This window comes from Orcinus orca, chromosome 13, assembly GCF_937001465.1.
Source record: "Orcinus orca chromosome 13, mOrcOrc1.1, whole genome shotgun sequence".
In the NCBI taxonomy this organism is placed as follows: domain Eukaryota; kingdom Metazoa; phylum Chordata; class Mammalia; order Artiodactyla; family Delphinidae; genus Orcinus; species Orcinus orca.
In genome coordinates this window covers 29,207,356-29,235,052 of record NC_064571.1, presented here as the reverse complement: position 1 = coordinate 29,235,052, position 27,697 = coordinate 29,207,356, and the positions used below count along the sequence as shown (strand labels likewise).

The window sequence follows — 27,697 nt, the reverse complement described above, 5'->3', positions numbered from 1 at the left end:
TATCAACAGTATTAACAAATCTCTTTTTCTTTAGGGGATACGTCCAAAGGAGACATAGCTGAAATTCCTCAATCCACCTTGAAACCAGGCATCACTACCACTCCTGAAGATTCAGACACTGTATCTCATTTATCCTTGTCCCCTGAGGACTTTTCTCAGTTGGCTGGAAGGTCTCCTCAAGTGAAGAATATTGGTCAACATACTGATACTCTCAACCAACAGACATTAGCAGACAGTCGTCTAACTGAAGAGGCTCTAAAAGTTTCAGCTGTTCCTGGGCTAGCTGACCAGAAGACTGAGATAGCAACAGTGCCCTCTAGTTCCTACTCACAAAGAGGGAAGCCAAATATTTTCTACCCACAGGGCTTGCCAGATGGTTATCTAACTGAAGAGGCTCTAAAAGTTGCAGCTGTTCCTGGACTTGGTGACCAGAAGACAAGTATATCTACAGTCCCTCCAAGTTTCTACTCACTTGGAGAGAAGCACAGTATTTTCTACCCACAGGCATTGCCAGACGGTCATCAAACTGAAGAGGGTCTGAATGTTTCAGTTCTTCTTGGACTAGCTGATCTAAAGACTGGAAAACCAACAGTACCGGCTAGTTCCTACTCAGTTGGAGAGGAGCCTGGTATTTTCTACCAACAGGCCTTGCCAGGCAGTCATCTACCAGAAGAGGCTCTGAAAGTTTCACCTTCTCCTAGACCAGTTGATGAAAAGACTGGGTTGCCTACTGCATCCTCTACCTCTTACTCACATGGAGAGAAGCCTCATATTTTCTATCAACAGACATTGCCAGAAAGTCATCTAACTGAACAGGCGCTGAAAGTTTCAGCTGCTTCTGGACCCCCTGTACAGAAGACTGGGATTCCCGTAGTAACTTCTACTTCTTACTCACATAGAGAGAAGCTCAGTATTTTGTGTCAGCAAGAATTGCCAGACAGTCATCTAACTGAACAGGCTCAGAAAGTTTCAGCTGCTCCTGGATTGGCTGAGCAGAAGACTTGGCTTCCTACTGTACCCTCTATATCTTACTCACATAGAGAGAAGCCCAGTATTTTCTACCAGCAAGAGTTGCCAGACAGTCATGTAATTCAAGAGGTTCAACAAGTTTCAGCTGCTCTTGGATTGGCTGAGCGGAAGACTGGGATTCCTACCATACCCTCTACTTCCTATTCACATAGAGAGGAACCTCTTATTTTCTACCAACAAGAGTTGCCAGACAGTTGTCTAACTGAACAGGCTGAACAAGTTTCAGCTGCTCCTGGATTGGCTGAGCAGAAGACTGGGATATCGACAGTACCCTCTACTTCTTACTCACATAGAGAAAAGCCCAGTATTTTGTACCAGCAAGAGTTGCCAGACAGTCATCTAACTGAAGAAGCTCAGAAAGTTTCACCTGCTCCTGGAACCCCTGAGCAGAAAACTGGGATTCCTATAGTAACTTCTACTTCTTACTCACATAGAGAGAAGCCCAGTATTTTCTACCAACAGGATTTGCCAGATAGTCATCTAACTAAAAAGGCTCAGAAGGTTCCAGCTCTTCCAGGACTAGCTCTCCAGAAGAGTGGGACACCAATAGCACCCCCTGCTTTCTACTCACATAGAGGGAAGACCAGTGTAATCTATCAGCAGGAGTTGCCAGACAGTCATCTAAGTGATCAGACTCAGAAAATTTCAGCTATTCCTGGACTAGTTGACCAGAACACTGGGATACAGACAGTACCCTCTAGTTCCTACTTGCAGAGGGAGAAGCCCATTATTTTTTACTGGCAGGAGCTGCCAGACAGTCTTCTAACTGAAGAGGCTGTAAAAGTTTCAGCTTTTCCTAGAACAGCTGACCAGAACACTGAGATACCAACAGGGTCGTCTAGGTCCTACTCATTTGGAGAGAAGCCAGGTGATTTTTTCTACCAGCAGGTGTTACCAGATGGTAATCTAAGTGAAGAGGCTCTGAAAGTTTCACCTGCGTCTAGACCAAGTGACCAGAAGACTGGGATACTCTCAGTACCTGCTAGTTCCTACTCACATAGAGAGAAGCCTAGTATTTTCTACCCACAAGCCTTGCCCGGCAGTCATCTATCTGAAGAGGCTCTGAAAGATTCAGCTATTTCTGGACTAGCTGATCAGAAGACTGGGACATCAGAACCTTCTGGTTCCTACTCACATAGAGAGAAATCCAGTGTTTTCTACCAACAGGAGTTGCCAGATAGTCATCTAACTGGAGAGGCTCAGAAAGTTTCAGGTGTTACTGGAACAGGTGACCAGAAGACTGGGATACCTATAGTAACCTCTGCTTCCTACTTACATAAAGAGAAGCCCACTATTTTCTACCAGCAGGCCTTACCAGATAGATATCTTACTGAAGAGGCTCTGAATGTTTCAACTGCTCCCAGACCAACTGACCAGAAGACTGGGATACCTGCAGTACCATCTAGTTCCTATTCATATAGAGAGAAGCCCATCATTTCTTACCAGCAAGAGTTGCCAGATCTTACTCAACTGGCTTTAAAAGTTTTAGAGGTTCCTGGACCAGCTGACCAGAAGATTGGGATACCAGCAATAATCTCTACTTCTTCCTCATATGGAGAGAAGCCCATCATTTCTTACCAGCAAGAGTTGCCAGATCCTAATGAAGATGGTTTAAAACGTTTAGAGCTTCCTGGACAAGCAGACCAGACCACTGGGATGCGAATTGTGCCCCCTACTTCCTATTCACATAGAGAGAGCCCCATCTTTTCTTACCAGAAGGAGTTGCCAGATATTACTGAAGAAACTTTGAAAGTTTCAGCTGTTCCTGGACCAGCTGACCAGAAGATTGGCATACAAACAGTCCCCTCTAGTTCCTACTCATATAGAGAGAGCCCCATCTTTTCTTACCAGAAGGAGTTGCCAGATACTACTGAAGAAACTTTAAAAGTTTTTGCTCTTCCTGGAGCAGCTGACCAGAACGCTGAGATACCAACAGGGCCTTCTAGTTCTTACTCACATAAAGAGAAACTCAAGATTTTACCAGATGACCAGAAGGCTGAGTTACTGTCAGCTCCCCTTAGTTCCTACTCACATAGAGAAAAGCCTAAGACTTCAACTGTGATTGGACCAGACGACCAGAAGACTCCATTACTGACAGGTTTTCCTAATTCTTATTCTCAGAGAGTAAAGCCCAGTATTTTCTTTCAACAGCAGTTGCCAGATAGACATCAAAGTGGAGATATTCTGAAGATTTCACCTGTTTCTGAACCAACTGATGTGAATTCTTGGATACAAATACCTCTTTCTAGTTCCTCTTCACACAGAGAGAAATCTAATATTTTCTACCCAAAGGAATTGCCAGACAAACATCCCACTGAAGATTCACTGAAGGTTTCAACAGTTCCTGGACCAGCTGACCAAAAAACTGTGTTACCAGCAGTTCCTCCTAGTTCCTTTTCACATAGAGAGAAACCAGTTCTTTTCTACCAACAGGATTTGCCAGAAAGACATCTAACTGAAAATAACCTGAAGTTCTCAAGTAGTCTTGGGCAAGCTGGTCAGATTACTGGGTTATCAACAGTTCCCCCTAGTACTTATTCACATAGTGAGAAGCACAAACTTGTTTCAGACCATGTCCAAAGGCTGATAGATAATTTGGATTCTTCTAACGCCAGTGTTATCTCAAACAACATGCCTTTAAATTCTCAGGCTGATGGTAGAATTGTAATAAATAAGCCAGAATCTTCAGGTTTTGAAGATGTTGGCTCTAAGGAAATCCAGGATACGGAAAACAGTTCCAAAACTCTTAAAGAGATTCAGACACTTTTAATGGAAGCAGAAAATGTAGCACTGAGACGATGCAATTTTCCTGTTCCCCTTGTCCCTTTCAGAGATGTTAGTGATATTTCATTTATACAATCTAAGAAGGTGGTTTGCTTCAAAGAACCCCCCACAACTGATGCATCTAATGGTGATTTGTCTCAGAGACAGCCATTCACAGAAGAAAGCCCAAGCAGCAAGTGCATACAGAAGGATATTAGCACACAGACGAATCTGAAATGCCAGAGAGGCATTGAAAATTGGGAGTTTATTAGTTCAACTACAGTTAGAAGTCCTTTACAGGAAGCAGAAAGCAAAGCCAGAGTGGCATTAGACGAGACCCTTAGGCAATATAAAGCAGCCAGATCTGTAATGAGATCTGACCCTGAAGGGTATAGTAGAACCATTGAGAATAAGATTGTTATTCCTATGATGACTGTCATTAAAAGTGATTCAAGTAGTGATGCAAGTTCCTGCTCATGGGACAGTAATTCCTTGGAGTCAGTTTCTGATGTGCTTCTAAACTTCTTTCCATATTCTTCACCCAAGACAAGCATGACAGATAGCAAAGAGGAAGAGAGTGTGTTAGAGAGTGACGATGGCGGTGGTAGCAGTGTAGATTCACTGGCTGCACATGTGAAAAACCTTCTGAAATGTGAATCCTCATTGAACCATGCTAAACAAATACTCAGAAATGCAGAGGAGGAGGAATCTCGGGTACGGGCACGAGGTAGGAAAAGATAATTTGTTATAAAGGCAGGGCAAACTCATAAACATTATAGTTTAATAATTTGCTTAAGGTTAAGTGTTGGAGCTCTAAATTAATTTTCTTGCAGAACTGTTAGATGATTACATTTTCTACCAGCAACCCAGAATAAACTCATTTAACCAATAATGAAGTCACAGTATTAATAGTACTAGTTTAAGGTCTTAAGGAAAAGTAAGTTCTGATGTCTGAAGAAAAGGGGAGATAAAACTTGGGTTTCCAAACTCCTAAAGCTTGGATGTTTTCCTGATCTTTTCATTGCACTGTCCTTATTTTGGAGGCAGTAAAAATCTTCAATTTGTGCTTCTCTAAGTCACTCTGTATCGTCAAACTACATATACTTTCTATCCACTTTTCTAATAAAATTCTTAAAGCAGATCTTAGATAGAGGTCAGAAAAAACCAAATCAAGGTATTTCACACTAGAACTTGGGTTAGAGTTAAATTTCATTCATCTCTAATTGTAGAATTCCATTAAAAAAAAAGAAAAAAGTCTTTAAGACAACATGGCAAATAAATTTGGAAGGCAATTTATAAGCAGTTCAGGCCTACTTGGAAATCTTCTCTTGAGATTAACTTCCTGCACCATTCCTTCTATCACTTATGCATATTTTGATTCTCCAAAAACTTGAAGTTTTATTTATTCTTTTAAAATATTAACTATCATGGAAGTGGCAGTGACTGTAGCAGGAGCTAATTGGGGAGACAAAGGGACTCTTTTGGTTGGAAGGAAGATAAAGATAAAATGGCTGAATACCATATTTAAAGTGGTCTCTTTGGAGAAATGTCTGTAGAATGTTTTTTTAAAAAATCTGACTTTTCAGTGAAATTATGTCTCTCAAGAACTTCTAATAGTTTGTCATAAAATTGAGAGTACACACTGTTTAGTAAGCACTGTGGTAGGGCATTAAATTGCATATATTGATGATCTTCTGTGCTCTTATAGTCACTGATACTTTTGCATTGTATGATCTTAAATGTTTTTATGCTTTTCTCTCCAGCCTGGAATCTGAAGTTTAATATGGCTCATGAGTGTGGCTACTCCATATCAGAAATAAATGAAGATGACAGGAGAAAAGTAGAAGAGATCAAAGCAAAGTTGTTTGGTCATGGGAGAACAACTGACTTGCCCAAGGTATGAAAGAAATCTAGAAATTAAAAGGGAAAATGTGACAGAAAGGGTGTGAAATTTGGATCTCTTTACCGGGGCATTGATGACTCCAGCTGAGTCACTGATAGTCTTTGGCTGAAGTGTTAGGAGTCTTAAGTCTTCAAAAGTTAAGATTTAAGGATTAGGTTCTATAGGTTTTGATTAATTCTAAATTAACCTATTAAAAAATTTTGTCTTAGAAAAATAAGAATGGATTTGCTTGTTTTATCAATATATTCTTATCACTTTTATTTATTCTTGAGGGTGGTATCTTGAGCTGCAGATGCAGTCCAGCTATTTTCAGATATATATTCTCTGCTTAAGAACACACAGCTATAATAGCTTATGTATAAATGACTTTCTTTTTAATAGTACTCATTTTCCATCTATAGTGAACTATTTCATGCATAGAAAAGAATATATATGAAGCGTGTATAAAGAAAAAGTAGAAAGAATTTCTGTTTATTGGCCATCCAGCTTGAGAAGTAGAATGTTACCAAATATCACTGAATTACTGTGTGTTCTCTTCCCCAGTTATATCACTCTTACTTCCTATCCTGACATGTATTGGTTTTTTTGCTGCTCAGTATGGTTTTGAACTATATAACAGATGGAATAAAGATGTTATATATTAAGATGTTATATATTCTTCTGAGAATTGCAATTTTAACACAGTCTTTGGCTTCTGAGGTTCTTCTAGATAGATATACATAGTTTTAATTTATTCCTTTTTATTGCTGTAAGTATTCCAGTGTATGAATATATTATAGTTTATCCATTCTCTTGTGCATGGGGCATTTGGTCTGCTATTACGAACAATAATGGGGTATAATGATACCTATCTTACAGGATTTTGCTATGGCTTACATGAGATAATGCCTATAAAAGTGCTTATTAGGGTGTGTGATATTGCTCAATAATTGGCAGCTGTTATTATTAATTCCATAAAAATTGATATAGCTATCAGATATGTACACTTAATGGCATAATTCATACAGTTTCTTAGAAAATTGTCAGTGATATAACATAATTATTTGACTTACCAATTTTGGAAAAGTTTTTTGAAAGTATAAATTAGATGGATTTTAGTTTTGTATATATGCTTGTGAAAAACAAAATTAACAGATAATAAAATGGATAAGTAGTTGTTCTAGCACCCTTTTTCTTAAAAGCACATGTTTTCCCCAGTGATTTGCCTGCCTTCCTTCCTTCTTTCCTTCCTTTGGAATTTTTTATTATGGTAAGATAATATGGGATCTACACTCTTAAAACTCTTATATGCAGAATACAGCATTAATTATAGGTTTTTTTTTTTGCGGTACGAGGGCCTCTCACTGTTGTGGCCTCTCCCGTTGCGGAGCACAGGCTCTGGACGCGCAGGCTAAACGGCCACGGCTCACGGGCCTAGCCGCTCCGCGGCATGTGGGATCTTCCCGGACCGGGGCACGAACCCGTGTCCCCTGCATCGGCAGGCGGACTCTCAACCACTGCGCCACCAGGGAAGCCCTAGGTTTTATAGTTAATGTTGTATAGCAGATTTTTTGACTCTGCTGGTAATTTTTCTAAATATTCTTCTGTGAACACATAACAAAAGTTAAGTTGTCTTTTCTGACTATTAAGCTATTTGCTATTCATTTTCCTCAGAATGAAATGTACAAGTGGATATATTAAATTACCTTTTCAAAAGTTGAAGTACAAGTATAATTGACTATGTTAGTTTCAGCTTCACAGCTTAGTGATTTGATATTTCTAACATTACAAAATGATCACCAAGATAAGTCTAGTTACCATCTGTCATGATACAAAGTTTTTACACTAGTATTGACTATATTCCCCCATGTTGTACATTTCATCCCCATGACTCATTTTTTTTTGTTTATCTTAGTCTTTTTCACCTATTTCACTCTTCCCTCCCATCCCCCTCCCCTCTGGCAATCACCTGTTTGTTCTCTGTATCTATGAGAATACTTCTGTTTTGTTATGTTTATCCATTTGTTTTGTTTTTAGACTCCACATGTAAGTGAAATCATACAGTATCTGTCTCTCTTTGTCTGATTTATTTCATTTACCGTAATACCCTCTAGGTCCATCCATGTTGTTGCAAATGGCAAGATTTCATTCTTTTTTATGGTTAATAGACCATGATATATATATATATATCATGGTCTATTAACCATATGGGGTGTGTGTGTATATATGTGTGTGTGTGTCTATATATATATATCTTTATCCATTCATCTCTTGGTAGACACTTAGGTTACTTCCGTATCTTGACTATTGTAAGTAATGATGTGCTGCGTATAGGGGTGCATGTATCTTTTTGAATTAGTGTTTTTGTTTTCTTTGGAAAAATACCCATAAGTTAATTGATGGATCATGTGGTAGTGCTATTTTTAATTTTGTAAGGAACCTCCATACTGTTTTCCATAGTGGCTGCACCAATTTACATTCCCACCAACAGTGCATGAGTGTTCCCTTTCCTTCACATCCTTACCAGCACTTACTTGCTCTCTTTTTGATAATAACCATACTAACAAGTGTGAGGTGATATCTCATTGAGATTTTTATTTGCATTTCTCTGATGATAGTCATGTTGAGCATCTTTTTGTGTGTCTGTTAGCCATCTGTATGTCTTTTTTACAAAAATGTCTATTCAGATCCTCTGGCCTTTTTTTTTTTTTTTTTTTTTGCGGTATGTGGGCCTCTCACTGTTGTGGCCTCTCCCGTTGCGGAGCACAGGCTCCGGACGCGCAGGCTCAGTGGCCATGGCTCACGGGCCCAGCCGCTCCGCGGCATGTGGGATCTTCCCAGACCGGGGCATGAACCCGTGTCCCCTGCATCGGCAGGCGGACTCTCAACGACTGCGCCACCAGGGAAGCCCTGGCCATTTTTTAATTGGGTTGTTTGGTTTTTTTTGATTTGAGTTGTATGAATTTTTTGTGTATTTTGGATATTAATCCCTTGTCATATATATCATTTGCAAATATCTTCTTCCATTCAGTAGGCTGCCATCTTGTTTTGTTGATAGTTCTATTTGCTGTGCAGTAGCTGTTTAGTTTGATATAGTCCATTTGTTTATTTTTGCTTTTGTTTCCCTTGCCTAAGGAGATATATTCAAAAAAATATTGCTAAGAGTGATCTCAGAGTATACTGCCAATATTTTCTTTTAGGAGTTTTATGGTTTCAGGACTTCCATTTAAGTCTTTAATTCATTTTGAGTTTATTTTTGCATATGGTGTGAGAAGGTAGTCCAGGTTGCTTCTTTTGCATGTAGCTGTCCAGATTTCCCAATACCATTTATTGAAGAGGATATCTTTTCCCTGTTGTTTATTTTTGCCCCTTTGGTCATAGATTAGTTGACCATGTAAGTTTCTAGGGTCTTTACTCTGTTCCATTGTTCTATATGTCTGTTTTTGTGCCAATACCATACTGTTTTGACATCTGTAGCTTTATGGTATAGTTTGAAATCAAGGATAGTAATACCTCCAGCTTTGTTTTTCTTTCTCAAGACTTTAAGCTATTTGGGGTCTTTTGTGTTTCCATACAAATTTTAGATTTATTTTTTCTTGTTTTGTGAAAAATGCCACTGGTATTTTGGTAGGGATTGCATTGAATTTGTAGATTGCCTAGGGGAGTATGGTCACTTTAACAATATTAATCTTCCAATCCATGAGCAAGGTCTATCTTTGGATTTTGTGTTCAAATTCAAGTGTTTATTTTTTTTTAACATTCTGTCAACTTTTGTTTAAAAGATTATATCTTTTAGAGCTGTTTTAGGTTCGTAGCAAAATTGCAAGGAAGATACAGAGATTTCCCATATACCCCCTGCCCCCATCACATGCATTTCCTCTGCCATTATCAACATCCCCCACCAGAGTGGTACAGTTTTTACAATGGATGAACCTACACTGATGTCTTAAGCACCCTAAGTCCACAGTTTACATTAGGGTTCACTTCTGGTATTGTACATTCTGTATGTTTGGATAGTGTATAATGACATGTATCCATCATTATAATATACAGAGTAGTGTCACCACCCTAAAATTCCTCTATACTCCATCTATTCAAGTCTACCACCCACAGTGCAACCACTGATCTTTTTACTGTCTCCATACTTTACCATTTTCCACATTGTCTTACAGTTGGAATCATACGTTTTGTAGCCTGTTCAGGTTGGCTGTCTCGATTAGTAATATGCATTAAGGTTCTTCCGTGTTTTGTTATGGCTTCATAGCTCATTTCTTTTTAGCAATGAATAATATTCCATTGTCTGGATGTACCACAGTTTATCCATTCATCTACTTAATAGAATTTATCCCTACATCTACTGAAGGACATCTTGGTTCCCTCTAGGTTTTGACAGTTATTAATAAATCTGCTATAAACATCAGATGCAGGTTTTTGTGTGGACATAGTTTTCAGCTCAGTTGGGTAAATATCAAGGAGCACAAATGCTAGACCGTATGGTACGAGTATGCTTAGTTTCATAGAAACTGCCAAACCATCTTATAAAGTGACTGTTTCATTTCACATTCCTACCAACAATGAATCAGAGTTTCTGTGGCTCCACATGCTCGCTAGCATTTGTTATTTTCTCACCGTGTCCGAGGTCATATAAGTTTTCTCCTATGTTGTTTTCTAGGAGTTTTGCATTTTACATTTAGGTCTATGATCCATTTTGATTTAATTTCTGTGAAGGGTTTAAAGTCTGTGTCTAGATTCATTTTTTCTACATGGATGTCCAGTTATTCCAGCACCATTTGTTGAAAATGCTACTTTTACTCTGTTGTATTGCCTTTGTGCCTTGTCAAAGATCAGTTGACTGTATTTACATGGGTCTGTTTCTGGGCTCTGTTCTGTTACAGTGATCTATTTGTCTATTTCACCAGTACTACACTGTGTTGATTACTGTAGCTTTATAGTAAGTCTCAAATTCAGAAAGTGTCAGTTTTCCTACTTGGTTCTTCTCCTTCATAATTGTGTTGGCTCTTCTGGGTCTTTTGCCCCTCCGTATAAACTTTGGAATCAGTCTTTCAATATCCACAAAATAACTTACTGGCATTATGATTGGACTTGCACTGAATTTATACATCAGTTTAGGAGGAACTGAGGATCCTGAAAATATTGAGTCTTCCTGTCGATAAACATGGAATCTCTCCATTTATTTAATTCTTCTTTAATTTCTTTCATCAAGAATTTATAATTTTCCTCATATAGATCTTGTATATATTTTGTTAGTTTATATGTAAACATTTCATTTTTATAGGATGCTAATATAAATGGTATTGTGGTTTTAATTTCAAATTTCGCTTGTTCATAAATGATACATAGGTGAGCGTTGACTTGTATATTAACCTTGTATTTGGCAACTTAGTGTAATTGCTTATTAGTTCCAAGAGTTTTTTTTGTTGAGTCTTTCAGATTTTCTACAGATCATCATGTAATCTGCAAACACAGTTTTATTTCTTCCTTCTCCAGCTGTATACTTTTTATTTCCTTTACTTGTCTTAAAGCATTAGCTAGGATCCAGCGTGATGTTGAAAAAGAGGGTGAGATGGGCATCCTTAATGAGTTTCTGATCCTTGTGGGAAAGCTAGTTTCTCACCATGAAATATGGTGAGGAAGTTTTCCTCTGTTCCTGGTTTACTGATCGTTTTCTCATGAATGGGTGTTGGATTTTTTGAAATACGCTTTTTGCCTCTATTGATATAATTGTGTGGTTTTTCTTTTTTAGGCTTTGATGTGATGGATTACATTAATTGATTTTTGAATAATGAACCAGTCTTGCATACCTGGGATAAATCCCACTTGGTCACTGCATATAATTATACTTTGTTGGATTTGATTTGTTAATACTTTATTGAGGATTTTTGCAACTATATTCATGAGAAGAGATATTGGTCTGTAGTGTTTTTTTGGTTTTTTGGTTTTTTCCCCCTTGAAGTGTCCTTGTCTGGTTGTTTTATTAGGGTAATGCTGGCTTCATAGAATGAATTAGGAAGAAGTATTTCTTCTGCTTCTGTCTCTGAAAGAGATTGGAGGTAATTGGTATAATTTCTTCCTTAAATGTCTGGTAGAATTCACCAGTGAAGCCACTTGGGCCTAGTGCTTTCTTTTTTTAAAAGATTGTTAAGTTACTGATTCAATTCCTTACATAAATTGGTGCCTATTCAGCATGTCTTTTTCTTCTTATGTGAGTTTTGGCATACTGTGTCTTTTAAGGAATTGGTCCATTCCATCTAGGTTGTCAAATTTGTGGGCATGTGGTTTGTTCCTAATATTCCTTTGTTTTCCTTTTAATGTCCATAGGATCTGTAGTGATGTCCCGGTTGCATTTTAGATATTAGTAATTTGTGCCTGCTCTTTCCTTTTCTTAGTTTGCTTGGCTTATTGATATTTATTTATTTATTTGTTTGTTTTGCTTACTTTGGACTTAATTTGCTCTTCTTTTTGTAGTTTCCTAAGGTAGAAATTTAGACTATGGATTTTAGATCTTTCTTTTCTAATATATGCATTCAGTGCTATAAATTTTCTATGCACTGCTTTCACTGCATTCCACAAATTTTCACAAGTTGTATTTTCATTTTCATTTAAGTTAATATAGTTCTTCTTTGATTTATATGTTTTTAGAAGTATGTTGTTTAATCTCCACATATTTGGGGGTTTTCCAACTGTCTTTGTGTCATTTCTAGTTTAACTTTATTCTGGTCTAAGAGCATTGTATGGTTACTGTTTTTTAAAATTTGTTAAGGTGTGTTTTATGGCCCAGAACATGGCGTATTGTTCCATGTGAGCTTGAGAAGGATGTAGTAGTCTGCTGTTTTTGACTGAAGTAATTTATAGATGTTCATTTATATCCATTTTATTGATGTTTTTGAGGTGAAGTATGTTCTTACTGATTTGCTGCCTGAGAGATTTGTTCATTTCTGATGGAGGGGTGTTAAAGTCTCCAACTATTATAGTGGATTCATCTATTTCTCTTTGCAGTTCTATCATTTTTTGTCTCATGTAGTTCTACAGTCTTGTTAGCTGAGTATATACATTGTTTCATCTTCTTGGAGAATTGACCCCTTTATCATTATGTTATGCCTTTCTTTATCCTTGATAACTTTCCTTCCTTTGAAGTCTGTTCTGTCTGAAATTAATATAGCACTTCTACTTTCTTTTGATTAGTATTAGCATGGTATATTTTTCTCCATTCATTTACTTTTCATCTACATGTGTTTTTATATTTAAAGTGGCTTTCTTGTAGATAACATATAGTTGGGTCTTGTTTTTTGATCCACTCTGGCAATCTCTGTCTTTTAATTATTATACTTAGACCATTGGCTTTCAAAGTGATTATTAATATAGTTGGATTGATGTCTATCATATTTATTGCTATTTTCTATCATTGCCCTTGTTCTTTGTTCATATTTTTGTCTTCCACTCTTTTCTGCTGTTTGTGTTTTATTTTGTGTGTATATATAAAATGGAGGATTTATTTATTTTAAAATTTATTTTATTGAAGTATAGTTGATTTACAATGTTGTGTTAATTTCTGCTGTACAGCAAAGTGATTCAGTAATACTGCCTTTTATGGTTTTCTATGTATGTATGTATTTATTAACTTTCTGTTTTATACTGGAGTATAGTTGATTAACAATGTTGTGTTAGTTTCAGGTGTACAGCAAAGTGATTCAGTTATACATATACATGTATCTGTTTTTCAAATTCTTTCACCATTTAGGTTGTTATGTAATATTGAGCAGAGTTCCCTGTGTTGTATAGTAGGTCCTTGTTATCTATTTTAAATATAGCAGTGTGTACCTGTCAATCCCAAACTGCCTAACTATTCCTCCCCCCCACCCTTCCCCTCTGGTAACCATAAGTTTGTTCTCTAAGTCTGTGAGTCTGTTTCTGTTTTGTAAATTACTTCATTTGTGTGTGTGTGTGTGTTTGTGTGTGTGTGTATTTGTTTTTACATTCCGCATATAAGTGATATCATACGATATTTGTCTTTGTCTGACTTCACTCAGTATGACAATCTCTAGGTCCATCCATGTTGCTGCAAATGGCATTGTTTCATTCTTTTTATGGCTGAGTAATATTCCATTGTATATGTGTACCACATCTACTTTATCCATTCATTTGTCGATGGACCTAATTTAGGTTGCTTCCATGTCTTGGCTATTGTGAAAGGTGCTGCAGTGGACATTGGGATGCATGTATCCTTTCGGATCATCCTTTTCTCTGAATATATGCCCAGGAGTGGGATTGCAGGATCATACGATAGCTCTGCTTTTAGCTCTTTAAGGAACCTCCATACTGTTCTCCACAGTAGCTGTACCAATTTACATTTCCACCAACAGTGTAGAAGGGTTCCCTTCTCTCCACACCTTCTCCAGCATTTATTGTTTGTAGATTTTTTGATGGTAGCCACTCTGACTGATGTGAGGTGATATCTCATTGCATCAATGGTTTTGATCTGCATTTCTCTAATAATTACCGATGCTGACCAAATTTTCATGTGCCTCTTTGTCATCTATATGTGTTCTTTGGAGAAATGTCTATTAGGTCTTCTGCCCATTTTTTGATTGGGTTGTTTGTTTTTATGTTATTAAGCCGCATGAGCTGTTTGTAAATTTTGGAGACTAATCCCTTGTTGGTTGCATCTTTTGGAAATACTTTCTTCCATTCTGTGGGTTGTGTTTTCGTTTTGTTTATGGTTTCCTTTGCTGTGCAAAAGCTTTTGAGTTTAATTAGGTCTCATTTGTTTATTTTTGTTTTTATTTCCATTACTGTGGGAGACAGATTGAAAAAGATATTGCTGTGATTTATTGAAGAAGATATTGCTGTGATTTATTGAAAAAGATATTGCTGTGATTTATGTCAGAGAGTATTCTGCCTATGTTTTTCCTCTAAGAGTTGTGTATGGTGTTAAAGAATTTCCTAATTTCATTTTTTTTTTACATGTAGCTGTCCAGTTTTCCCAGCACCATTTATTGAAGAGACTGTCTTTCCTCCATTTTATAGTCTTGTTTCCTTTGTCATAGGTTAATTGACCATAGGTACGTCGGTTTATTTCTCGGCTTTCTATACTGTTTCATTGATCTATATTCCTATTTTTGTGACAGTCCCATACTGTTTTGGTGACTATAGCTTTGTAGTGTAGTCTGAAGTCAGGGAGCCTGATTTCTCTAGCTCCATTTTTCTTTCTCAAGATTGATTTGGCTATTTGGGGTCTTTGTGTCTCCATACAAATTTTAAGATTTTTTTGTTCTAGTCCTGTGAAAATGGCCATTGGTAATTTGATAGGGGTTGCATTGAATCTGTAGACCACCTTGGGTAGTATAGTCATTTTGACAATATTGATTCTTCCAATCCAAGAACATGGTGTATCTTTTGATCTGTTTGTGTTGTCTTTGATTTCTTTCATCAGTGTCTTATAGTTTTTGGAGTACAGGTCTTTTGTCTCCCTAGGTAGGTTTATTCCTAGGTATTTCATTCTTTTTGATGCGATGGTAAATGGGATTGTTTCTTTAATTTCTCTTTCTGATCTTTTGTTATTAGTGTATAGAAATGCAGCAGATTTCTGTGTATTAATTTTGTAACCTGCAACTTTACCAAATTCATGGATGAGCTCTAGTAGTTTTCTGGTAGTGTCTTTAGGATTTTGTATGTATAGTATAGTATCTGCAAACAGTGACGGTTTAACAACTTCTTTTCCAATTGGATTCCTTTTATTTCTTTTTTTTTTCCCTCTGATTGCTGTAACTAGGACTTCCAAAACGATGTTGAATAAAAGTGGCAAGAGTGGACATCCTTGTCTTTTTCCTGATCTTAGAGGAAATGCTTTCAGCTTTACACCATTGAGTATGATGTTAGCTGTAGATTAGTTGTATATAGCCTTTATTATGTTGAGGTAGATTCCCTCTATGCTCACTTTCAGGAGAGCTTTTATCATAAATAGGTGTTGAATTTTGTCAAAAGCTTTTTCTGCCTCTATTGAGATGATCATATGGTTTTTATTCAATTTGTTGATGTGGTGTATCATACTGATTAATTTGTGATATTGAAAAATCCTTGCATCTCTGGGATAAATCCTACTTGATCATGATGTATGATCCTTTTAATGTATTATTGGATTTGGATTGCTAGTATTTTGTTGAGGATTTTTGCCTCTGTGTTCACCCGTGATAATGGCCTGTAATTTTCTTTTTTTGTGGTATCTTTGTTTTTGGTATCATGGTGATGGTAGCCTCATAGAATGAGTTTGGGAGTTTTCCTTCCTCTGCAAATTTTTGGAACAGTTTCAGAAGGATAGGTGTTAGCTCTTCTCTAAATGTTTGATAGAATTTGCTTTTGAAGCCATTTGGTCTTGGACTTTTGTTTTTTGGGAGTTTTAAAATCACAGTTTCAATTTCAGTACTTGTGATTGGTCTGTTCATATTTTCTATTTCTTCCTGGTTCAGTCTTGAGAGATTGTACCTTTCTAAGAATTTGTCCATTTCTTCCAGGTTGTGCATTTTGTTGGCATACAGTTGCTTGTAATAGTCTCTTATGATCCTTTGTATTTCTGTGGTGTCAGTTGTAACTTCTCCTTTTTCATTTCCAATTGTATTGATTTGTGTCCTCTTCCTTTTTTTCTTAATGAGTCTGGCTGTAGGTTTATCAATTCTGTTTATATTTTCAAAGAACCAGCTTTTAGTTTCATTGATCTTTGCTATTGTTTTCTTCATCTCTATTTCATTTATTTCTGCTCTGATCTTTATGATATCCTTCTACTGACTTTAGGTTTTGCTTGTTCTTCTTTCTCTAGTTGCTTTAGGTGTAAGGTTAGGTCATTTATTTTACATTTTTCTTGTTTTCTGAGTTAAGATTGATTTGCTATAAACTTTTCTCTTAGAACTGCTTTTGCTACATTCCATAGATTTTGGATCATTGTGCTTTTGTTTTCATTTTCTCCAGGTATTTTTTGATTTCCTCTTAGATTTCTTCAGTGATCCATCGATTTTTTAGTATAGCATATTGTTCAGCCTCCACGTGTTTGTGTTTTTTAAAGCTTTTTTTTTTCTTGTAGTTTATTTCTAACCTTATAGTGTTGTGGTCAGAAAAGATGCTTGATATGATTTCAATTCTCTTACATTTACCGAGGCTTGCTTTGTGGCCCAGCATGTGGTCAGTCCTGGAGTATATTCTGTTTGCACATGAGAAGAATGTTTATTCTGCTGCTTTGGGATGGGATGCTCTATAAATATCAATTTAGTCCATCTGATCTAATGTGTCATTTAAGGCCTGTGTTTCCTTATTGATTTTCTGTCTGGATGATCTGTCCATTGATGAAAGTGGGGTGTTTAAGTCCCACACTATTATTGTGTTACTGTCAATGTCTCCCTTATGGCTGTTAGCATTTGCCTTATATTCAATATATTGAGGTGCTTCTATGTTGGGTGCACATATATTTACAATTGTTATATCTTCTTCTTCTTGGGTTGATCCCTTGATCATTATGTAGTGTCCTTCTTTGTCTCTTATAACAGTCTTTGTTTTCAAGTCTATTTTGTCTGATATGAGTATTGCCATTCCAGCTTTCTTTCTTTTTTTTTTTTTTTAAGAAGATGTTGGGGTAGGAGTTTATTAATTAATTAATTTATTTTTGCTGTTGGCTCTTCGTTTCTGTGTGAAGGCTTTCTCTAGTTGTGGCAAGCGGGGGCCACCTTCATCGCGGTGCACGGGCCTCTCACTATGGTGGCCTCTCTTGTTGCGGAGCACAGGCTGCAGACGCGCAGGCTCAGTAGTTGTGGCTCACGGGCCTAGTTGCTCCGCGGCATGTGTGATCCTCCAAGACCAGGGCTCGAACCCGTGTCCCCTGCATTAGCAGGCAGATTCTCAACCACTGCGCCACCAGGGCAGCCCCCCCAGCTTTCTTTTGATTTTCATTTGTGTGGAATACCTTTTTCCATCCCCTCACTTTCAATGTGTATGTGTCCCTAGGTCTGAAGTTGGTCTCTTGTAGACAGCATATATACAGGTCTTGTTTTTGTATCCATTCAGCAGGTCTGTGTCTTTTGGTTGGAGGATTTAATCCATTTACATTTAAGGTAATTATGAATATGCATGTTCCTATTGCCATTTTGTTAATTGTTTTGGGCTTGTTTTTGGAGGTCTTTTTTCTTCCCTTCTTTTCTTGTTTGATGACCATCTTTAGTGTTGTGTTTGGGTTGTTTTTTCTTTTTTTGTGTGCATCTATTGTAGTTTTTGGGTTTGCTGTTCCCATGGGGTTTTGATATAGCCGTCTGTATATGTACAAGATTGTTTTAAGTTGCTACTTTCTTTCTCACCTACAGAATTTCCCTTAGCATTTGTTTTGAAGCTGGTCTGGTGGTGCTGAATTCTCTTAACTTTGGCTTGTTTGTAAAGCTTTTGATGTCTCCATGAAATCCCAATGAGAGCCTCACTGGGTAGAGTATTCTTGGTTGTAGTTTCTTCCTTTTCATCACTTTAAATATATTGTGGTACTCCCTTCTGGTCAGCAGAGTTTCAGCTGAGAAACCAGCTGATAACCTTTCAGGAGTTCCCTTGTATGTTATTTGTCAACTTTCTCTTGTTGCTTTTAATACTTTGTCTTTAATTTTTGTCTATTTGATTACTATGTGTCTCGGTGTGTTCCTCCTTGGGTTTATCCTACCTGGGACTCTGCAGTTCCTGGACTTGGGTGACTGTTTCCTTTCCCATGTTAGGGAAGTTTTCAGCTATTATCTCTTCAAGTGTTTTCTCAGGGTGCTTCTCTCTTCTCCTTCTGGGACCCCTATAATGCGAATGTTGGTGTGTTTAATGTTGGTCCCAGAGCTCTCTTAGACTCTCTTCATTGCTTTTCATTCTTTTTTCTTTATTCTTTTCCGTGGCAGTGATTTCCACCATTCTATCTTCTAAGTCACGTTCTTCTCCTCACTTAATTCTGCTATTGAATCCTTCTGTATTTTTCATTTCAGTTCTCATATTATTAATCTTTGTTTGTTCTTTAGTTTTTCTAGGTCTCTGTTAAACATTTCTTGAATCTTCTCTATCCTTGCCTCCATTGTTTTTCCCATATCTTGGATCATCTTCACTATCATTATTCTAAATTCTTTTTCTGGTAGGTTGGCTATCTCCACTTCACTTAGTTGTTGTTTTGGGGTTTCATCTTGTCCTTTCACAAATTCCTCTGCTGTCTTATTTTGACTAACTTTCTGTGATTGTTGTTTCCATTCCACAGGCTGCAGGATTGTAGTTCTTGCTTCTGCTATCTGCCCTCTGGTGGATGCCTTTTATGGTTTTAGTCGAGCATTTATGTGATTACATTTTCTCTCATTTCTTAGCATATATGTTATAGTTTTTTCTCTTTAAAAATTTTTTTAGTATTTGTCCTAGAATTTGTTTTCTGAGATCCTGGATCATCTTCACTATCGTTATTCTGAATTCTTTTTTCTGGAAGGTTGCCTATCTCCAGTTCACTTAGTTATATTTCTGGGGTTTTATCTTGTTCCTTAATCTGCAACATAATTCTCTGCCTTTTCATTTTGTCTAACTTCCTGTGATTGCGGTTTTCATTCTACAGGCTGCAGGATTGTAGTTCTTGCTTCTGTGTGCCCTCTGGTGAATGAGGCTATCTAGGAGGCTTGTGCAAGCTTCCTGTTGGGAGGGACTGGTGATAGAACTGGGTCTTGCTCTGGTGGGGAGAGACATTCTCAGTAAAACTTTAACCTTGTCATCTGCTGATGGGTGGGGCTGTGTTCCCTTACTCTTAGTTGTTGGCTGAGGTGACCCAGCACTGGAGCCTACAGGCTGTGTGGTGGGACCAACGGCAACCTCCAGGAGGGCTCATGCCAATGGGTGCTTCCCAGAACCACTGCTGCCAATGCTCCTCTCCCCATGGTGAGCTCCTGTCTCTCATGGTGAGAGACCCAGGGCCTCTCTCTGCAGGAGACCCTCAAACACTAGCAGGCAGGTTTGGTTCCGACTCCTGTGGGGTCACTGCTCCTTTCCCCTGGGTCCTGGTGCGCACAGGTCTCTGTGTGTGCCCTCTAGGAGTGGAGTCTCTGTTTCCCCCAGTCCTGTGGAAATCCTGCAGTCAAATCTCGTTGGCCTTCAAAGCCATATTCTCTGGGGATTCCCAGTCTTGTTGTCAGACCCCCAGGCTGGGAATCTGGACATGGGGCTCAGAACCTTCACTCCAGTGGGAGGACTTCTGTGGTATAATGGTTCTCCAGTTTATGGGTTGACCACCCTGTGGGTATGGGATTTGATTTTATAGTGATCACGCCACTCCTACCATCTCATTGCGGCTTTTCCTTTGTCTTTGGATATGGGGTATCCTCCTTGGTGGGTTCCAGCGTCTTGCTGTCGATGGCCGTTCAGCAGCTTGTTGTGATTTCTGTGCTCTCGCAAGAGGAGGTGAGTGCACGTCCTTCTACTCCACCATCTTGAACCAATCTCTAGAATTTGTAAAATACATTTGCACCCAATCTAGGTCTACTTTCAAATAACACTACACAGATACTTCACAGATAGTATTGAGCACTTTCTAATACCAAAATAATCCCAGTTCTTCCCTCCTATTTCTTATATCATTGCTGCCATTCATTTCATACATACACATACACATGCACAAACTATATATATATATCTTTTTTTCCTCCCAGCTACAAAAGAATTTTAAAGATCACTTAATCATTTTTGAGTAGTATATAATGAAGATGTAATTTTATTATTTTTTTAATGTGGCTGTTTTGTTATAAAACTTTATTGACAAAAGCAGGAAAAAATAAACAGGAAGTAGACTGGACTCAGCCCACAGGCCATAGTTTGAACTATAGTGTAATACAGTATAATGTCTCATCAATATACCTTAATTTACTCAACTATTTTTTTTTTTTTTTTTGCGCTACGTGGCCCTCTCACTGTTGTGGCCTCTCCTGTTGCGGAGCACAGGCTCCGGACGTGCAGACCCAGTGGCCATGGCTCACGGGCCCAGCCGCTCCGCGGCATGTGGGATCTTCCTGGACCGGGACACAAACCCGTGTCCCCTGCGTCGGCAGGTGGACTCTTAACCACTGCACCACCAGGGAAGCCCAACTATTTTTTTTATCACTGGGCATTTATTTTATAATTTATAAAAAAATTTTTTTGGGAACTGTTGTTGATTTACAATATTGTGTTAGTTTTAGGTGTACAGCAAAGTAATTCATACATATTCATAATTCTTTCCCATTATAGATTCTTTTTCAGAATCTTTCTCATTATGGGTTATTATAAGATATTGAATATAATTCCCTGTGCTATATTCAGTAATCCCTTGTTGTTTATCTATTTTATATATAGTGGTGTGTATCTTTTTTAAATTATTATTATTTTATTAAAAACATTTTTTAACCTCTTTATTGGAGTATAATTGCTTTACAATGATGTGTTAGTTTCTGCTTTACAACAAAGTGTATCAGTTATCCATATACATATGTCCCCATATCTCTTCCCTCTTGCATCTTCCTCCTGCCTACCCTCCCTATCCCACCCCTCTAGGTGATTAACAAAGCACCGAGCTGATCTCCCTGTGCTATGTGGCTGCTTCCCACTAGCTATCTGTTTTACATTTGGTAGTGTATATATGTCCATGCCACTGTCTCACTTTGTCCCAGCTTACCCTTCCCACTCCCTGTACCCTCAAGTCCATTCTCTAGTAGGTCTGCATCTTTATTCCTGTCTTGCCCCTAGGTTCTTCTGATCATTTTTTTCTTTTTTTTTAGATTCCATATATATGTGTTAGCATACGGTATTTGTTTTTCTCTTTATGACTTACTTCACTCTGTATGACAGTCTCTAGGTCCATCCACCTCACTATAAATAACTAAGTTTCGTTCCATTTTATGGCTGAGTAATATTCCATTGTATATATGTGCCACATCTTCTTTATGCATTCATCTGTTGATGGACACTTAGGTTGCTTCCATGTCCTGGCTATTGTAAGTAGAGCTGCAATGAACATTTTGGTACATGACTCTTTTTTTTTTTCTTTTTTCATGACTCTTTTTGAATTATGGTTTTCTCAGGGCATATGACCAGTAGTGGGATTGCTGGGTCGTATGGTAGTTCTATTTTTAGTATTTTAAGGAACCTCCACACTGTTCTCCATAGTGGCTGTATCACTTTAAGTGATGTGTATCTGTTAATCCTATTCTCCTAATTTTTCCCTCCCCCCCTCCCTTCCCCTTTGGTAACCATAAGTTTGTTTTCTACATCTGTGAGTCTATTTCTGTTTTGTTAATAAGTTCATGTGTATTATTGTTTAGATTCCACATGTAAGTGATGTCATAATATTTGTCTTTCTGCGTCTGATTTCACTTAGTATGATAATCTCTAGGTCCATCCATGTTGCTGCAAATGGCATTGTTTCATTTTTCTTTTTATGGCTGAGTAGTGTTCCATTGTATATATATGCCACATCTTCTTATCCTTTCGTCTGTCGATGGACACTTAGGTTGCTTCCACGTCTTGGCTATTGTAAATTGTGAACGTTGGCGTGCATGTATCTTTTTTGTTGTTTTTTTGTTTTTTTTTTGTGGTACGCGAGCCTCTCACTGTTGTAGCCTCTCCCATTGCAGAGCACAGGCTCCGGATGCGCAGGCTCAGCGGCCATGGCTCACGGGCCCAGCCGCTCTGCGGCATGTGGGATCTTCCCAGACCGGGGCACGAGAACCTGTGTCCCCTACCTCGGCAGGCAGACTCTCAACCACTGTGCCACCAGGGAAGCCCTGCATGTATCTTTTTGAATTAGAGTTTTTGTCTTTACTGGATATATGCCCAAGAGTGGGATTTGGATCATATGGTAACTCTATTTTATTTTCTTAATTTATTTTTTATTTAATTAATTTAATTAATTTATTTCTGGCTGCATTGGGTCTTTGTTGCTGCACACGGGCTCTCTCCAGCTGTGGCGAACGGGGGCTACTCTTCATTGCGGTGCGCGGGCTTCTCATTGCAGTGGCTTCTCTTGTTGCGTGCAGAGCACGAGCTCTAGGCACATGGGCTTCAGTAGTTGTGGCACATGAGCTCAGTAGTTGTGGCTTGCAGGCTCTATAGCACAGGCTCAGTGGTTGTGGTGCACGGGCTTAGTTGCTCCGCAGCATGTCGGATCTTCCCAGATCAGGGCTTGAACCCATGTCCCCTTAATTGGCAGGTGGATTCTTAACCACTGCGCAACCAGGGAAGCCCCGGTAACTCTATTTTTAAAGTAATGTCCATACTGTTTTCCATAGTGGCTGCACCAATTTAAATTCCCACCAGCAGTGTAGGAGGGTTTCCTTTTCTCTACACCCTCTCCAGCATTTATTATTCGTAGATTTTTTTTTTTTTTTTTTTTTTTTGCGGTATGCGGGCCTCTCACTGTTGTGGCCTCTCCCGTTGCGGAGCACAGGCTCCAGACGGGCAGGTTCAGCGGCCACGGCTCACGGGCCTAGCCGCTCCACGGCATATGGGATCTTCCCAGACCGGGGCACGAACCCATGTCCCCTGCATCAGCAGGCGGACTCTCAACCACTGCGCCACCAGGGAAGCCCTATTCGTAGATTTTTTGATGATGGCCATTCTCACTGGTGTGAGGTCATTCTAGTTTTTTGTTTCTTTGTTTTTTTTAATGGTAGAGAATCTTTAATTTTTTTTAAAATTTATTTTTGGCTTCATTGGGTCTTTGTTGCTGCACGTGGGCTTTCTGTAGTTGTGGCGAGTGGGGGCTACTCTTCGTTGCAGTGGACTGGCTTCTCTTGTTGCAGAGCACAGGCTCTAGGTGCACAGGCTTCAGTATTTGTGGTGCATGGGCTTAGTAATTATGGCTCGCGGGCTCTAGAGCACAGGCTCAGTAGTTGTGGCGTACAGGCTTCGTTGCTCTGCGGCATGTGGGAATCTTCCTGGACCAGGGCGTGAACCTGCGGCATGTGGGAGTCTTCCCGGACCAGGGCTCGAACCCGTGTCCCCTGCATTGGCAAGGTAGATTCTTGACCACTGTGCCACGAGGGAAGCCCTCATTGTAGTTTTGATTTGCATTTCCCTAATAATTCGTGATGTTGAGTATCTTTTCATGTGCCTGTTGGCTATCTATATGTCTTCTTTGTAGAAATGTCTATTTAGGTCTTCTACACAGTTTTTGATTGTGTCGTTTGTTTGATATTGAGTTTTATTGGTTGTTTGTATGTTTTGGAAATTAATCCCTTGATGGTCTCATCATTTACAAATATTTTCTCCCAGTCCGTAGGTTGTCTTTGTTTTGTTATGGTTTCCTTTGCTGTGTGAAAGCTTGTAAGTTTGATTAGGTCCCATTTGTTTGCATTTGCTTTTATTTCTTTTACCTTGGGAGCCTGATCTAAGAAAATATTTCTGTGATTTATGTCAGGGAATGTTTTGACTATGTTCTCTTCTAGTTTAATGGTGTCATGTGTTATATTTAAGTCTTTAAGTCATTTTGAGTTTATTTTTGTATATGGTGTGAGGGAGTGTCCTAACTTTATTGACTAACATGAGGCTATCCAGCTTTCCCCGCACCACTAGCTGAAGAGACTGTCTTTTCTCCATTGTATATTCTTGCCTCCATTGTCGAAGATTAATTGACTGTAGGTTCCTGGGCTTATTTCTGGGCTCTCTGTTCTGTTCTCTTGATATATATGTTTTTGTTTACTGTAGCTTTGTAGTTTTGTCTGAAGTTGGGAGGATTATGCCTCCAACTTTGTTCTTTTCCCTCAGGATTACTTTGGCATTTCTGGATCTTTTGTGATTCCATATAAATCTTAGGATAATTTGTTTTAGTTCTGTGAAAAATGTCAGGTAATTTGATAGGGATCACATTAAATCTATAGATTGCTTTGGGTTATATGGCCATTTTAACAGTATTAATTCTTCCAATTAAAGACTGAGATATCTCATTTCTTTGAATCATCTCTGTTATCTTTATCAGTGTTTTATAGTTCTCAGCGTATAGGTCTGTCATCTCCTTGGTTACATTTTGTCACTAGGTTTTTTTGGTTTTGTTTTGTTTTTTTTGCGGTACATGGGCCTCTCACTGCCGCGACCCCCCCGCCGCGGAGCACAGGCCCTGGAAGCACAGGCCCAGCGGCCACAGCCCACGGGCCCAGCCGCTCCGCGGCATGCAGGACCTTCCCGGACCGGGGCACGAACCTGCTCCCCCTGCATCGGCAGGCGGACTCCCAACCACTGTGCCACCAGGGAAGCCCGTCACTAGGTTTTTTTGTTTGTTTGTTTGATGCAGTTTTAAATGTGAATGCTTTTTTAACTTTCTCTTTTTGTTATTTCTTAGTTAAAGAAATGCAACAGATTTCTATATATTCTTGTATCCTGCTGCCTTGCTGAATTCATTTGTTAGTTCTAATAGTTAATAGTTTTCATGTGGAATCGTTAGGGTTTTATTTATAGACTATCATGTCATCTCCATTCAATGACAATTTTACCTCTTCCCTTTCAATTTGGAAACCTTTTATTTCTTTTTCTTGTCTGATTGCTGGAGCTAGGGCTTCCAATATTATGTTGAATAGAAGTGGTGAGAGTACGCATCTTTGTTTTGTTCCAGAATTTAGCAGGAAGGCTTTCAGGTTTTCACTGTTGAGTATTATATTGGCTGTGTGTTTGTCATAAATGGCTTTTATTATGTTGAGATTTGTTCCCTGTATACCCACTTTGGTGAGAGTTTTTTTATCATGAATGGATATTGAATTTTATCAAATATTATTTCTGCATCTATTTAGATGATCATGTGGTTTTTGTCTTTGCTTTTGTTGATACGGTGTATCACATTGATTGATTTGTGTATGCTGAACCATCCTTGTGACCCTGGGATGAATCTGACTTGATCATGGTGTATGATTCTTTGTATGTGTTATTGAATTTGGTTTGCTAATATTTTGTTGAGGATTTTTGCATCTATATTTATCAAAGATATTGACCTGTAATTTTCTTTTTTAGTAGTGTTTTTGTCTGGTTTTGGTTATCAGAGTGATGATGGCTTCACATGACTTTGGGAGTATTCCCTCCTCTTCGATCTTTTGGAAGAGTTTGAGAAGCATAAGTGTAAGTTCTTCTTTGTATGTTTGGTAGAATCCCCCACTGAAGGCATTTGGTCCTTAACTTTTGTTTGTAGGGATTTTTTTTTAAATTACAGATTGTACTTCACTTTTAGTGATTGCTCTGTTCAAATTATGTTTCTTCTTGGTTCAGTTTTGGCAGTCTGTATGTTTCTAGAAACTTTCCCACTTCTTCTAGGTTGTCCATCTTGTCATATAACTGTTCCTGGTATTTTCTTATGATATTTTGTATTTCTGTGATGTTGGTTGTTTTTTTCTCCTCTTTCATTTCTTATTTTGTTTATTTGGGTCCTCTTTTCTTCTTGGTGAGCCTGGCTAGAGGTTTGTTGATTTTGTTTATCCTTTCAAAAACCCAGCTGTTGCTTTTATTGATTTTTTAATATATTTTTAAATCTTTATTTATTTCCTTCTGCTCTTTATCATTTGCTTCCTTCTGCTGACTTTAGGTTTTGTTTGTTTTTCTTTTTTTAAAAAATTATGATTTTCTTTTTTGTTAATATTAATTAATTAATTAATTTGTTTAGGCTGCACCAGGTCTTATTTGTGGCTAGTGGGATCTTCGTTTCAGCATGCAGACTCTTAGTTGCGGCATGCAGGCTTCTTAGCTGCAGCATGCAAACTCTTAGTTGTGGCATGAATGCAGGATCTAGTTCCCCAAGCAGGTATAGAACCTGGGCCCCCTGTGTTGGGAGCAATGAGTCTTATCCACTGGACCACCGGAAGTCCATGTTTTTCTTTTTCTAATTTTTAGGTTTTTTCTTTGAGATTTTTCTTGTTTTTTGAGTAAGGCCTGTATTGCTATAAACTTCCCTCTTCGGACTGCTTTTGCTGCATACCATAGATTTTGTATAGTTGTGTTTTCATAGTCATTTGTCTTGAGGTATTTTTGATTTCCTCTTTGATTTCATTGTTGACCAATTGTTTTTTACCAGCATATTTTTTAGTTTCCATGTAATTGTTTTTTTCTTGTTTTTTTTGTCTGTGGTTGATTTCTGGTTTCATGCCATTGTGGTCAGAAAAGATGTGTGAGAAATTTGTTGAAAAAACTATTAAGACCAATTAGAGATAAGGGGAAAAAAGTGTTGTTTTTTTTAACCTTCACTTGTTTCTTCTTTGATGCTCTCCCTATCATTATGTAGATCTGAGTTTCTGAACTATATTTTCTCCTCTAGAGTGCATCTGTTAACATTTATTGCATGGCAGACCTACTGGTAACAAATTCCCTCAATTTTTGTTTGTCTGAGAATGTATTTCTTTATCAGTTTAAAAGATAATTTCATAGGGAGGGTATAGAATTCTAAGTTGGAGGGATTCTTTTCTCAACCTGGTAACAAATTCCCTCAATTTTTGTTTGTCTGAGAATGTATTTCTTTATCAATTTAAAAGATAATTTCATAGGGAGGGTATAGAATTCTAAGTTGGAGGGATTCTTTTCTCAACACTTTAAGTATTTCACTCTATTTCTTCTTGCTTGTATGGTTTCTGTGGAGAAGTTGGAAGCAATTGTCTGTTTCTCTTTAGATTTTTTTTCCCTTTGGCTTTTTTCAGGATTTTTTCTTTATCTTTGATTTTTTTGTACTTTGAAAATGTAATACTTAGGCATAGTGTTTTTTTCCTTGACATTTATTCTGCCTTGTTGTTCTCTGAACTTCCTGAATCTGCAGTTTGTTGTCTGACATTAATTTAGGGAAAATTCTTAGTCATTGTTGCTTCAAATATTTCTTCTGTCCTTTTCTTTCTCTGGTATTTTCATTCTCATGTATTACACCTTTTGGAGCTTTCCCAGAGTTGTTTGATTTTCTGTTCTGCTTTTTTTTTTCCTCCAGTCTTTGTTCTTTTTGCTTTTCAGTTTCAGAGGTTTCTATTGAGATATCTTTAGCTTAAAGTTTCT

The 27,697-nt window shown here is 38.1% G+C and overlaps 1 protein-coding gene across 10 annotated transcripts in view; it reads left to right on the top strand.

The window, feature by feature from the left end:
- ALMS1 (ALMS1 centrosome and basal body associated protein) overlaps positions 1-27,697 on the top strand; it is a 229,005-nt gene that overhangs the window by 67,832 nt on the left and 133,476 nt on the right. For all 10 annotated transcript variants that reach the window (XR_004475344.2, XR_004475343.2, XR_004475345.2 and 7 more), the window contains 2 exons: positions 35-4,519; positions 5,556-5,689. Coding sequence is in view for 7 of the 10 variants with exons in the window: in XM_033400506.2 (XP_033256397.2) it covers positions 35-4,519; positions 5,556-5,689 (4,619 nt within the window). In the remaining 3 variants the exon portion in view is untranslated. The remainder of the gene's footprint in view (positions 1-34; positions 4,520-5,555; positions 5,690-27,697) is intronic.